The sequence below is a fragment of the Carcharodon carcharias genome, chromosome 27 (genome assembly GCF_017639515.1).
Source record: "Carcharodon carcharias isolate sCarCar2 chromosome 27, sCarCar2.pri, whole genome shotgun sequence".
In the NCBI taxonomy this organism is placed as follows: Eukaryota; Metazoa; Chordata; class Chondrichthyes; order Lamniformes; family Lamnidae; genus Carcharodon; species Carcharodon carcharias.
Window position 1 is genome coordinate 14,378,998 of NC_054493.1, and position 15,059 is coordinate 14,394,056.

At 45.8% G+C, this 15,059-nt stretch overlaps 1 protein-coding gene and 2 non-coding genes across 3 annotated transcripts; all 3 read left to right on the plus strand.

Moving 5' to 3' along the window:
- The first annotated feature begins 1,072 nt into the window (after positions 1-1,072).
- Positions 1,073-12,428, plus strand: LOC121270280 (zinc finger protein 239-like). Its single transcript, XM_041175597.1, has 2 exons — positions 1,073-1,634; positions 12,337-12,428. The coding sequence occupies exons 1-2, from the start codon at positions 1,073-1,075 to the stop codon at positions 12,426-12,428; spliced, it is 654 nt and encodes a 217-aa protein (XP_041031531.1).
- trnal-uaa lies at positions 12,378-12,459 on the plus strand. The gene has a single exon. It is a non-coding gene; the product is annotated as a tRNA-Leu (tRNA).
- A 2,211-nt stretch (positions 12,460-14,670) lies between these two features.
- On the plus strand, positions 14,671-14,753 carry trnas-cga. Its single transcript has one exon. It is a non-coding gene; the product is annotated as a tRNA-Ser (tRNA).
- Positions 14,754-15,059: the final 306 nt, after the last annotated feature.

Genomic DNA, 15,059 nt, shown 5'->3' on the forward strand with positions numbered 1-15,059 from the left:
ACAGAGTCACTCTATTAATCAGGAGCTGAATATCATCGGCCTTTGAATGTGGAAGGAGGAATGTTTGTCTGATTTGTCTGTGGGAAAAGATTTCAAATATCAGTGAGACTGGAAAAGCACCGAGACACATACACCCAAGTGAGAGTGTTCCAGTGAATTGACTGTGGAAAGAGCTCTAACCAGTTACACACCCTGAAAATACATCACACCATTCACAGTGAGGAGAAACTGTACACATGTTTCTGTGTGTGGACAAAGCTTCAATTGATCGTCCAACCTGGAGAGGCACAAGGACACCAGCACCACGGAGAAACCATGGAAATGTGAGGACTGTGGGAAGGGATTCAGATCCAAATTTGTGCTGGAAATCCATCGATGCAGTCACACCAGGGAGAGGCCATTCACCCTGTTCTGCAAGAAAGTAGGGATTCATTCATTCATCCAATCATTTGAGACACCAGCAAATTCATATTTGGGAGAGGCTGTTTACCTGCTCCATTTGTGGCAAGGGATTTAGTCAATCATCCAAACTGCTGGCATACCCGTGAGTTCACACTGGGGAGAGGGGTTCACCTACTATGTGTGTGGAAAAGGATACATTTATTCATCAGCGGGTTCACAAGTGATTACAGGCGTTGGATTCTGCTGTTATTGCTGCTGTTAATCACATCCAGGACTGAACCACGTTCACTCTGACTGTTGGTGTTTGTTTCTGCTGATGTTAATAACCCTTATTTGAAGCCCCCCACCCCCAGCCAGGGTACATTCTGTTACTTCAGTGTTTCCTCCAAGTCATGATCAACACTATTACCAAGGCCAGCTTTTTAATTCAAGGTTGATTAACTGAATTTAAATTCCACAGTGGCTGTGGTGCAATTTGAATCCATGTCCAGAGCCTACAATTTCATAACCTGTCTTTGTGTTTTTGTAGGTTCTCTCAGCCCTTTTTTCCGTTTTAAATCAATTTTACAGGGTATTGGAAGGGGATTTGCAGTCAGAAAATTCAAACAAAGCATCACATCAGCACCTGACGGAGTCACCCAATTTATTGTAACCCTATCGTATTTTGAACATGGAAGGACAAAACACCAGTCACAGCAGAGAGAAACTGTACACGTGCAGTCACAATGGGGAGAAACCATGGAAATGTGGAGACTGCAAGAAGGGATTCAGTTACCCATCTGAGCTGGAAACTCACCGGCGCCGTCACACAGGGGAAAGGTCATTTACCTGTTCCAGGTGCAGGAAGGGATTTACATGGTCATCCAACTTACATAGACACCAGAGAACTCACACTGCGGAGAAACTATACATGTATTCTGTAGGTGGAGGAGGTGTCAGCCAATCATCTAGACAGTCAGAACAGAAATGCAGTCGCAATGGGGAGAAGCCATGGACATGTGGGGACTGTGGGAAGAGATTCAATTACCGAGTTCAGCTGGAAACTCATCGGCGTACACATGCTGGAGAGGGACCATTCAGGTGTTCTCAGTGTGGGACTGGGTTCAAGACATCATCTGATCTCACTGAACACCAGCGAGTTCACACTGGGAAGAGACCATTCACCTGTCCTGAGTGTGGTAAGAGATTCACTCAATCATCCAGCCTGCTGATGCACCAGCGAATTCACACCGGTGAGAGGCCGTTCACCTGCTCCAAGTGTGGAAAGGGATTCACTTGCCTTTTCTGCCTGCAGACACACCAGCAAGTTCACACTGGGGAGAGGCCATTCACCTGCTCCGAATGTGGGAAGGGATTCACTCAGTCATCCAGCCTGCTGACACACCAGCGAGTTCACACTGGGGAGAGGCCATTCACCTGCTCCGAGTGTGGGAAGGGATTCACTCAGTCATCCAGCCTACTGACACACCAGCGAGTTCACACTGGGGAGAGGCCATTCACCTGCTCTGAGTGTGGGAAAGGATTCACTCAATCATCCACCCTGCTGACACATCAGTGAGTTCACACTGAGGAGAGACCTTTTGCGTGTCCAGACTGCAAGAAGTGTTATAAAAGTTCCAGTGAACTGTTGCGCCATCAACGTCTTCACACTGATGAGAAACCCTTCAGGCGCTCTCACTGTGGGACTGGGTTCATACGATCATCTCAACTCACGGTACACCAGCGAATTCACACTGGGGAGAGGCCATTCACCTGCACAGAGTGTGGGAAGGGATTCACTACCTCATTCACACTAGACATCAACGCATTCATGAGTAACTCCAGTGATTGAAATTTGCTGTTAATCATATCCAGGACTGAATGTTTATTGGGGTCTGTTCCTGCTGATGTTAATAAACTTCAGCCCAGTTATAGGGCATAGCATTCTGGATAAAAGTCAAATAAATCAGCTTTGTTTCAACACAATGTATTTGTCTTCTTAATATTTTTGTCACAAGTTAGTTCCTGTTGAAGGGCACACTCCCTTGTCTCCTCCATCCTCACCTCCAACAACAAGAGGCAGTGGAGTAGTGGTAATGTCACTGGACTATTACTCCAGAGGCCCAGGCTCTGGACATGGATTCGAATCCCACCACAGTTGCTGTGGAATTTAAATTCAGTTAATCAATCTTGAATTAAAAAGCTGTCCTTGGTAATAGTGTTAATCATGACTTGGAGGAAGCGCTGAAGTAACAGAATGTACCCTGGCTAGGGGTGGGGAGCTTCAATGCCCCTCACCAAGAGTGGCTCAGGAGGACCACTGCAGACGGAGCTGGCTGAGTCCTAGAGGACATAGCTGCTAGGCATGATCTGCTGCAGGGGGTGAGGGAACCAACAAGAGGCAAAAACTTACTTGACCTCAACCTCACCAATCTACCTGGTACAGATGCATCTGTCCATGACAGTATTGGTAGGACCGACCACTGCACTGTTCTTGTGGAGACAAAGTCCCATCTTCACAGTGAAGATAACCTCCATCGTGTGGCACCACCACTGTGCTAAATGGGATAGATTTCAAACAGATCTAGCAACTCAAAACCAGGCATCCATGAGCAGCAGCAGAATTGTATACAAGCACATGGCCCAGCATATCACCCACTCTATCATTACCAGGGGATCCAACCCTGGCTCAGTGAAGACTGCAGCAGGTTATGGCAGATGTCAACCTGGTGAAGCTACAACACAGGACTACTTGCATTCCAAACAGCGAAAGCAGCATGTGATATACAGAGCTAAATGATCCCATAGCTAGCCGATCAAATCTAAGCTCTGCAGTCCTGCCATATCCAGTTGGAACACTTAAACAACTCATAGGAGGATGCTCCACAAATATCCCTATCCTCAATGATGAGGGGCTGGCACATCAGTGCTACAATCTTCAGCCAGAAGTGCCGAGTGGACGATCCATCTTGGCCTTTTCCTGAGCTCCCAGCATCACAGATGCCAGTTTTCAGCCAATTCCATTCATTCCACGTGACATCAAGAAATGGCTGCAAGCACTGGATACTGCAGTGGGCCCTCACAAAATTCAGGCAATAGACTTGTGTTGCAGAACTAGTCGTGACCCTGGCCAAGCTGTTCCAGTACAGCTACAACACCAACATCTACCTGGCAATGTGGGAAATTGCCCAGGTATGTGCTGTGCACAAAAAGCAGGACAAATCCAATCCAGCCAATTACCGCCCCATCAGCCGACTCTCGATCATCAGCAAATTGATGGAGAGGGTCGTTGACAGTGCTTTCAATGGCATTTAATCAGCAATAACCTGCTCACTGATGCTCAGTTTAGGTTCTGCCATGGTCACTCAGCTACTGACCTTAGTACAGCCTTGGTCCAAACTTGGACAGAAAAGCTGAACTCGAGTGACTGGCCTTGACATCAAGGCAGCATTTGACCAAGTGTGGCATCAAGGAGCCTTAGAAAAACTGGAGTCAATGGGAATCGGGGGAAACTCCCCGCTGGTTGGAGTCATACCTCGCACAAAGGAGCGTGGTTGTTGTTGTGGTTGTTGGAGGTTAGTCATCTCCGCTCCAAGACATCACTGCAGGAGTTCCTCAGGGTAGTGTCCTCAGCCCAACCATCTTCAACTGCTTCATCAATGACATTCCTTCCATCATAAGGTCAGAAGCGGGGATGTTCACTGATGATTGCACAATGTTCAGCACCGCTCGCAACTCCTCAGAGCCACCTGTCACTTAGGGCCATCTGTCACATGTTTCTATGTTGTGCTTTCACAGAGCTTTTACCCTTGTTATGCTATTAACACATTCTGCCACTACCAGCACCTTATTTAGTCATTAGCATTCGCATTAACATCCCCTTTGCATTGTGCCCATGATATCTTTGTCATTCTCTCCTTAGTCCTACCTATCCCTGACATTCTACTTTGCTTCACCTGCTCCACCCCCTCTTAAACAATATAAAACCCATCACATTTCTACTTATCTTTAGCTCTGAAGAAGGATCATACGGACTCAAAACGTTAACTCTGTTTCTATCTCCACAGATGCTGTCAGACCTGCTGAGTTTTTCCAGCATTTTCTGTTTTTACGGCAGGCTTAAGTTTCCAGTCTGAAAATGACTGTGATTATTATGGTACAAGGATTAAAAAGGCTTGTGTGGCATTCCTGAGTCTACCAGCGTGAGGCAATAACAAGTTGCATTTATGTAGTTCCTTTAATACAGTAAAACGTCCAAAGGTGCTTCACAGGTGATCAAAAGCTTGGTGGATGAGTGAGATTTTAAGGAGGAGAGGGTTTTAGGGAGGGAACTCCAAAGCTTGGGCCCTCAGCCACTGAAAGCAGGGCTGACAGGTGGAGAGTGATGAACTTAGGGGATAGGAAGGGTCTGCCCCTTCCTCCTCCTCTCTGCTGTGCAATTATGTACATGATGAAGCACATCACTATTATTCCCCGGCTGCCGAGTTCTGAAGTTCACCTCCAGACCTCCAGACACCTGAAACACATCTTCAACATTGTGATGGTTTGCTTAATGTCACATCTGGTGGTCGTATGACTCTGGCTGTCACGTTCCTGAACCTCATTGCTGCGGTTCCTCACATGAACTGAGTTGGGAGGGGGAGTCCCTGATCTCCGGTGATCCAGGAGATATCCTGGACTGACATTGATGACTTTTGTAAACTCCTTTCACAGGATATTAGGAGAGGATTGACAGACAGGGAACTCGAATCAAAGGTCACATGGAGATCTTACAGAATCAATTGATTTATCAGGACATGAATATTATTGGCCTTTGAATATGGGAGGAGAAATGTTTGTCTGTTCTGCCTGTGGGAGAAGATTTCAAACATCAGTGTGACTGGAAAAGCAGCAAGACACACACACCCGAGTGAGTGTTCCAGTGCACTGACTGTGGAAAGAGCTTTAACCAGTTATACAACCTGAAAAAAAATCACATCATTCACAGTGGGGAGAAACCATAAAGGTGTTCGGTTTGAAGATGATACTTTAACTTATCATTCAACTTAAAGAGACACAAGGACATTCTTTTTCGTAATTCATTCACGGGATTTGGGCATCGCTGGCTGAGCCAGCATTTATTGCCCATCGCTACTTGCCCTTGAGAAGGTGGTGGTGAGCTGTCTTCTTGAACTGCTGCAATCTATGTGGTGTAGGTACACCCACCGTCCTATTAGGAAGGGAGTTCCAGGGTAATGACCCAGCGACAGTGAAGAAACGGCGATATATTTCCAAGTCAGGATGGTGAGTGACTTGAAGGGGAAATTCCAGGTGGTGGTGTTCACATCTAACTGCTGCCCTTGTCCTTCTAGGTAGCAGTGTTCGTGGATTTACAAGGCGCTGTCGAAGGAGACTTGGTGAATTCCTGCAGTGCATCTTGCAGATGGTACATACTGCTGCTACTGTGAGTCAGTGGAGGAGGCAGTGAATGTTTGTGGATGTGGTGCCAATCAAGTGGGCCACTTTGTCCTCAACGGTGTCAAGCTTCTTGAGCATTGTGGGATCAATTTAATTGAGGAGTATTCCATCACACTCCTGACTTGTGCCTTGTAGATAGTGGACAGGCTTTGTGGAATCAGGAGGTGAGTTACTCATCACAGGATTCCTAGCCTCTGACCTGCTCTTGTAGCCACAGTATTTATATGGCTAGTCTGGTTCAGTTTCTGGTCAATAGTAATCCCCAGGATGTTGATAGTGGGGGATTCAGTGATGGGTAATGCCATTGAACATCAAGGGGCAATGGTTTGATTCTCTTTTGTTAGAGATAGTCATTGCCTGACACTTACATGGTGCAAATGTTACTTGCTACTTGTCAGCCAAAGCCTGGATATTGTCCAGGTCTTGCTGCATTCAGACATGGACTACTTCAGTATTTGAGGAGTTGTGAATGGTGCTGAACATTGTGCAATCATCAGCGAACATCCCCACTTCTGACCATATGATGGAAGAGAGGTCATTGAAGGAGCACTGAAGATAATTGGGCCGAGGACACTACCCTGAGGAACTCCTGCAGTGATGTCTTGGAGCTGAGATGACTGACCATATTCCTATGTGTTAGGCATGACTCCAACCAGCGGAGAATTTTTCCCCTGATTCCCGTTGATTCCAGTTTTGCTAGGCCTCCTTGATGCCACATTCAAATGCTGCCTTGACGTCAAGGGTAGTCACTCTCACCTCATTTCACGAGTTCAGCTCTTCTGTTCATGTTTGAACCAAGGCTGTAATGAGGTCAGGAGCTGAGTAGCTCTGGCAGAACCCAAACTGAGCATCAGTGAGCAGGTTATTGCTAAGCAGGTGCCGCTTGATAGCACTGTTGATGACCCCTTCCATTACTTTACTGATGATCAAGAGTAGGCTGATGGGGCGGTAAATAGCTAGGTTGGATTTGTCTTGCTTTTTGTGTACAGGGTACAGCTGGGCAACTTTCCACATAGCCAGGTAGATGCCACTGTTGTAGCTGTACTAGAACAGCTTGGCTTGGGTTGGCAAATTCTGGAGAACAAGTCTTCAGTACTATTGCAGGAATATTGTCAGGGCCCAGAGCCATTACAGTGTCCAGTACTTTCAGCCATTTCTTGATATTACGTGGAGTGAAATGAATTGGCTGAAAGCTGGCATCTGTGATGCTGGGGACCTCCAGAAGAGGCCAAAGTGGATCATCCATCAGGCAATTCTGGCTGAAGATTGTAGCAAATCATTCAGCCTCATCTTTTGCACTGATGTGCTGGGCTCCTCCAACATTGAGGATGGGGACATTTGTGGATCCTCTTCCTCCAGTGAGTTGGTTAATTGTCTACCACCATTCACGACCAGATGTGGCAGGACTACAGGGCTTAGATCTGATCCATTAGTTGTGGGATCATTTAGCCCTGCCGATCAGTTGCTGATTATACTGTTTGGCACGCTAGTAGTCCTGTGTTGTAGCTTCAACAGGTTGACACTTCATTTTTAGGTATGCTTGCTGCTGCTCCTGGCATGCCCCCCTGCACTGTTCATTGAACCGGGGTTGATCCCCTGGCTTGATGGTATGGTAGAGTGGGGGATATGCTGGGCCATGAGGTTACAAATTGTGTTTGAGTACAATTCTGCTGCTGCTGATGCCCAGCCTTGAGTTGCTAGATCTGTTCGAAATCTATCCCATTTAGCACGCTGGTAGTGCCACACAACACAATGGAGGGTATCCTCAATGTGAAGGTTGGACTTTGTCTCCACAATGACTGTGCAGTGGTCACTCCTACCAATACTGTCAAGGACATATGCACCTGTGGCAAGTTGGTGAGGATGAGGTCAAATATGTCTTTCTCTCTTGTCAGTTCCCTCACCACCTGCCGCTGATGCTGTGTAGTAGTTACGTCATTTAGGACTTGGCCATCTCAGTCAGTAGTGGTGCTACCGAGCCACACTTGGTGATGGACATTGAAGTCCCCTACACAGAGTAGATTCTGCGCCCTTGCCACCTCTGTTGGGTCTGTGCTGCTGATGGGACTGGACATACCCAGGGGTGGTGATGGTGGTGTCCAGGACATTATCTGTAAGGTATGATTCCGTGAGGATGACTATGTCAGGCTGTTGCTTGACTAGTCTGTGAGACAGCTCTTCCAATATTGGCACTAGTCCCCAGATGTTAGCAAGGAGGATTTTGCAGGGTTGACAGGGCTGAGACTGCCATTGTCATTTCCGGTGCCAAGGGTACTCCATCCTTTAATGTGACTTTGTAGCGGTTTGTGACAACTGAGTAGCTTGCTAGGCTATTTCAGAGGGCATTTAAGTGTCAACACATTGCTGTGGGTCTGGAGTCATATGTAGACCAGACCAGGTAAGGACGACAGTGAATCATTCGTAAACCAGAAGGGTTTTTACAACAATCGACAATGGTTCCACGGTCATCATTAGACTTTTAATTCCAGATTTTTATTGAATTCAAATGTACCCCCCTCATCCTCCTTGTTCTATCTGCTACCATTGGCATGATTGTTCGCAGCTTCCTACTCTGTCGTTCAGTTCTGTGGGGCTTGATGGTGTAATTCCTGAATTGTCAGCACTCCCGACCCGCTCACAAACTCGAGGACCAGGAAATATTGATATGGTTGAGAAATTTTACTTTACAATTTACCCCCATGCCTCCGTTATTTGGTTTAAGAGCAGGATATGGAGTGGGGCGGTGGTGGATCACAAGGTAGCAGAAAAACCTGTTCCACAATAAAACATTCAGAGCCTCTCCACTCCTGGTCCAGGCTGCAGTCAGCAACATCACCAGAGCCTGACTCTGTCTCCCCTCCACCCTGACTGATTGGCCGGGTGGTTAACAGTGAGGTTGAGTGTCTTGGGCTACAGAAAGATATGGACAGGATGGTCAAATGGGCAGATAAATGGCAGATGGATTTTAACCCTGAATCGTATGAGGTGATACACTTTGGAAAAAGTAATTTGACAAGGAAGTATTCATTGAATGGCATGACACTAGGAAGTTCTGAGGACCAAAGGGAATTTGGCGTGTGTGTCCATAGATCTCTGAAGGCGGAGGAACATGTTAGTGGGGTGGTGTAAAAGGCATTTGGAACACTTGCCTTTATCAAACGAGGCCTAGATTACAAAAGTAGGGCGGTCATATTGGAGTTGTATAGAACTTTGGTGAGGCCACAGCTGGAGTGCTGTGTGCAGTTCTGGTCACCACAATATAGGAAGGATGTGATTGCATTGGAGGGGGTACAGAGGAGATTCACCAGGATGTTGCCTGGGATGAAACATTTAAGTTATGAAGACAGGTTGGATAGACTTGGGTTGTTTTCGCTGGGGAAGAGAAGGCTGAGGGGTGACCTGATCGATGTGTACAAGATTAAGAGGGGCATGGACAGGGTGCATAGGGAGCAGCTGTTCCCCTTAGTTGAAGGGTCAGTCACGAGGAGACATAAGTTCAATGTGAGGGGCAGGAGGTTTCTGGAGGATGTGAGGAAAAACCTTTTTACCCAGAGGGTGGTGACGGTCTGGAATGCACTGCCTGGGAGGATGGTGAATGGCATCTCCCCAGTGTGAATTCTCTGGTGTACAGTGAGTTGAGATGATCACTTGATGTAACTATTTTAACACACTCCCTGCCGGCCTCCCACATTCAACCTCCCTGTAATCTTGAGGTCATCCAAAACTCTGCTTACTCAGGCCAAGTCTTGTTTATCCTTCATCCCTGTGTTCACTGACCTACAAAGGTTCCCGGTTAAGAAGCAGCAATTTTTTTAAATTCTCATCCTTGCTTTCCTCTCTGGCTGCGATCATCCCTATCTCTGGAATCTCTTCCACCCACACGACACTCTCAAACATGTGTTCATCTACCGCCGGCCTCTTGAACATTCCTCATATTAATCACCCCACCATTGGTGCCGCTCTTTCCGTTACCAAGGCCACAAGCTTTGGAAATTCCTCCTCCGTTCACCCCGCTCTGCAGCAGCAGGAGCCCCTCAGCTGTCGCCCTGCTCTTGTAAACGGGGACCGGTAGCTTCTCATTCGGGAGCCTGCAGCTTACACAACATATTTACGAAGCTCTCCCGTCCACCCACCGGATTGTTCGCTCCCTCAGACCCTTCATCCCTCCCTCACCGATTGGGGATCAGAGAAGGAAGCTTCTCTCCATCGATATTGCTCACTCCGCGCATGCTCAAACACTGAGCGACACTGCGCCTGCGCGCTGACCCCTGCTGTGGATAGGGTCATTCTCTAGCGCGGGGAATGCTGGGTAACCCACTCCCTCATTGAAAGTCCAAATTAGGATATCCTGAACAAAAACAGAATTACCTGGAAAAACTCAGCAAGTTTGGCAGCATCGGCGGAGAAGAAAAAAGTTGACGTATCGAGTCCTCATGACCCTTCAACAGAACTGAGTAAAATTAGGAGAGGGGTGAAATATAAGCTCGTTTAAGGGTGGGCGGGTGGGGGAGAGAAGTCGGGTGTGGAAAGCATTGTGGCGTCATCACTACACTGCCGGGCCAATTGGCATCAGCCATGTTTGTGTGACGTCGCACCTAGCTCATATCTGCGGTTAATTGAAAAGAAAAATGACGTCAGTTCTTTTCAGAACAATCAACCAACCTGGTCGCTCATTGGACCATGAAATGCAATGATTCCGAGGGTCCACTATTTAATCTTCTGTTCCATAACAGCGTCAGTTTATGACGTTTGTTATAAATGTAGCATCATGTGCGATGCACTGTCATGACAGAGTAAAGTTTCCTTTAATCCCCAGCTGAGCTGTCCTAGCAGATGATGTAGACCAGGCCGACCAAATCCACAAAGGAAACGCTATCACAACGGTTTTACACTTTGTATTCATTACGAGAAGATTTGTGCACTGAATTCAGAAGTAATGAGTCCACTAACACCTTTAGAGATTTTAAAACTAAGTTAAAACATTTATTGACAAAAGGAATGATTTCAAGCACGTGCATACGATTACAGTTAATTAATACTATAATAAATCCCAAAATCCCTCATTAACCTCACTTCAAACTATACAACCTCTTTAGGACAGCAGTCCAAAATAGCTTTAAAATTTAAATAGCAAGCAAGCAAATTTACCACAGCACCTACTCGACAGTGGAATTCCGAAGGCTATCCTCCACCTTTGGTTACTGGACACAGCAGGCGTCTGCTAAAGTGGCTGGAGGCTTCCCCAAGGTTGTTTTGCATGGTCCTATTAGATCTTACATGGCCCCACAACATAGCTTTCCATTCCTCTTCATATATGTTTCTCTCTCTTTAATCTGTAAATTCCATTGTTCTTTGTGTCTTTGGAAATTTACTTTTCCCATGATACAAAAATTTTTCATGTTGCTAACATGATCAGTACCTTTGGGAAAATCTTGGCCTTTCTTACCTTCCTTCACTTATCCAAAAATGCGAATTTCCTTTACACTATACGTGCTAAGACCTCATCCATGTTTACTCAACAGCATTTAAAATACCTTTTGCCCCTAATTTATTTTGATAATTTGAAGCTTGCAGTCTATCTGGCCCTAATTCAATTAAATCACACAGACAGAACCATACACTCACCACCATAAACCTACTTTACAATAAACCACAATAACTTAATGAAAAGATCTGTTAGTTTCATGGCACGGCTCTGACCTGTGACACTGCTGAACTGTCTGCTCTGTAGGTTTGGTCAAAGGTGGAGCCTTTGAGCGACTCCAGGTGGAATTCTGTCTGTGAAATATCGACTCTAAATGAAAATATTCACGAATATCTCTGGATTGTCATTATGGCAGATTAATATGTTTTTATTGTGTTGATTGCATTATTATTGTAACTGGTTCCCTTTTTGTACCGTTTCTTTATATTGATTCTGAGATTATTTTAATACCAGTTATCTTGATACCAGTTGTGTAACCTCCACAAATTAAATGGAACTTCACACGGTGCAATGGTGTGCTCCAGTTCTCTTAATATATTCAGAGAATGAACTTCTATTCGCAGCTTTGAATCCTATATTTCTCATGAATTGGATGTATGTACGCAGTTGAACTGTTTTTATTCTCATTGTGTTTGAAATTAATTTTTAAACGCCTGTTTGTGTGAGAACATACTGGACAACAGATTGCTGACAAAGTTTGGGGAATATTTTCATCAGACCAAAGCGCACAATCCGGAACTGTGACGGCAATGGAAGTAGGAAGGGAGGAGGGTGAGGAAGAGACTTTTGTCATTGCAGGATGATGTCAAACCACCAAGTTTTCAGTTAATATCGGAACACACTCACCACTTATGCCACAAAGACGAGGTACAGCAAAGGAATCAAAGACTACAGGGATCGGCTGGGAAATTGGTGTTGAGGCCCAGGATCCTCCGTGATCTTATGAAGTAGCTGAGCAAGCTCGAGGGGTCTTTTGGCAGACTCCTGGTCTGATTTCTTATGTTCTCATTTAGTGCCAATACCAGTCATGACGATGACTGGCTATAACCACCGTGGTAGTGTGGCCGAGCGGTTGAAGGCGCTGGACTTAAGTTCCAGTCTCTAACGAGACGTGGGTTCGAATCCCACCACTGCCAGATGATCATTTTGGGGACTTCGTGCAAATCGCTTCCGGCGGAGGGGAGGCTGCTAAAATTTATAGCAGGAACGTAAGCGGTGTCTCCGATTGGTCGTAATCCCGAGGAGAGAAAATGTGAATATAAGTTACAGGGCGACTGGGAAAAGGCCGGCATTGTGAGACTAGTTGAGTTGCTCTTCCAAAGAGCCAACAGGAACATGATGGGCCGAATGACCTCCTTCTCTTCTGTAATCATTCTGTAATTTTATACGACCCCTACTGGTGAGCGCACAGGGTCTGCAGGCGAAAGCGGAGTGGATAAGGTGATGGATTGTCCCACCCAGGGTCCCATCCTGCCGACTACACTTCTCATTCCTGATTTTAACCAGGCGTCGACAGATGTAGGACTGTTCAATGGAATAAAAAACACAGCCAAACACTTTGTTTTTTTCCTATTTCCGTTCATCTACAAGCATTTACGGAATTTGCTGTCGGATTTGTGAAAACAAAACTGAGCCAATTTGGTGATATCTTTGTTTTCTGGGTGTTTGCCTGTCCTTGGGTCTCTGTCACTCTCGGTCTTAAATGTATGTGTGTGTTCCTGTGTGTGTCAATGCGCTTCAGTTCCCCACTTTTACCAATCGAAACTTTATTTATATTAGTTGGATAGCTTCATATTAAAATCGGACAAACAAAAAAGAGCAGCTTTAAAACATGCAAGAGTGGAATTCCGGTTCTATTTGTTTTTGAATGGAGACTGTCCAGCGCCTAAGTGCCCGTATGTTACAAAGTGGGGGATGATTGACATTTACACTGAGCAACAATAGAACAGACAGAAACCGAGTCCTTGTGGTCGAGGAGTTAAGGCAATGGATACACCGGGAGAATGAATTTGTAAATACAAACAGTCCAAACTGAAATCCCGCAGACCTGAGGAACTGTTTCTCCTGCGGTCATACCTCAGAAGGAACAGGAAAATTAAAGTTCAATCCCAAATGTTATAATGACCTGGAAAGGATGAACAGTCTGAAGCTTTTTACTCTAGAAAAGGGAAGGCTGAACGCTGATCTTATAGAAATGGAATGTTTTGTCCCTGTTTTGTCAAGGATTCTACCTGCTGAATCTGATCAAACAAATAATGAAAAGTTTAGAAACATAGAATGAAATGTTTACATTGAGGTATAGATCTTAAGATTACATTTTGTCATTTGCTGGATCGGCATTTTTGTCGAACTGTCTCTCTGTGTCATTAAATTACAACACTGACTACACTTCAAAAGCACTCCATCGGCTGTACAGCACTTTCTGTTGCCCTGAGTTCGTGAAAGGCTCTGTTTAAACGTAAGTATTTTATTCTCTTCTTCTTTTCCATCTTTCAATCTAAGCTATCAATCATATGGAATGGTGAAGTGTATCTGTTCCTTTCGGTGTCGAGCCAACTCTGTCTCTATCTGTCTCCGTATATCTGCTTTAGCCCTCAGTCTCTGTCTCGGTCTCCTTTACAAAGTGTGAAATTCTGAGACAGTTTGAGAGCGTTCATGGGGAGAGTTTGTTTTTCCCCTGGCTGGAGCGTCTAGAACTGGGCTCACATTCTGCGGATACTGTGTCAGCCATTTCGGACTGAGATGAGGAGACATTTCTTCACTCAAAGGGTTGTGAATCTTTGGAGTACTGTAGCCCAGACATCTGCAGATCTTCAGTCGGCGAGTACATTGAAGGTTAAAATGGATAGATTTTTTGATTCTAAGGAAATAAAGGGTCAGCGCGATGGGGTAGAAAATTGGTGTCGAGGCTGGGGGATCCGCTATGATCTAAACAAGCGGCGGAGCAGGTTCGAGGCGCTTGAAGGCCGCTTCCTGTTCTTTTCCTTACTGTCTATATTTCAATGGAAATACCAGGTGAGGTAAAAGGTGCCTATCATGTTATCGTGGCCGAGCGGTCTAAGATGCTGTGTTAAAAGCGCCATTTCGTTGGGGGCGTGGGTTCGAATCCCACAGTTCCAATGAGCTGGTGTTCGCGACGTGTCACTAAATCTTTAGACGGTGAAGTTCGCTGTGTTATATTTTGATGGGAGAGACAATACGAATATGAAATTCTGTGGGGGAAAAGGAGCTTGTGTGAAACCAGCTGATTGGTTCGTCCAGAGAGCTGGCAGGAACATGCCCGGGCGAATGTCTTCCTGCTCTGCTGTAGCCACCTATCATTTTATATGAACGATGCGAGCATACTCGTAGTCGTGGCCGAGTGGTTAAGACGATGGATTCGAAATCCATTGGGGTTCTTCCCACGGAGGTTCGAATCCTACCGACTACGTTGCCTCATAATTCCCGATTTCAACCAGAATAAATTGTGGAAACTAAACTTTCCCGCGTTTCCCTATTTCCGTTCACCTGCCACATGTTAAGGAGTGTGGACAACTCAGAAGATTTTGGGGTTCTGGGAGACGAAAGAGAGGGGCAAGGACGTGGATGGTTTTGAAAACAAGCAGAATTTTAAGCTAAAGATAGCACTTGACCAAGTGCCAATGTAGGTCAGAAAGCACAGGGGTGATAGGAGAATGGGACTTGCTGCGAGTTCAGACACGGGCAGCAGAGTTTTGAATGACCTGAAGTTTACAGA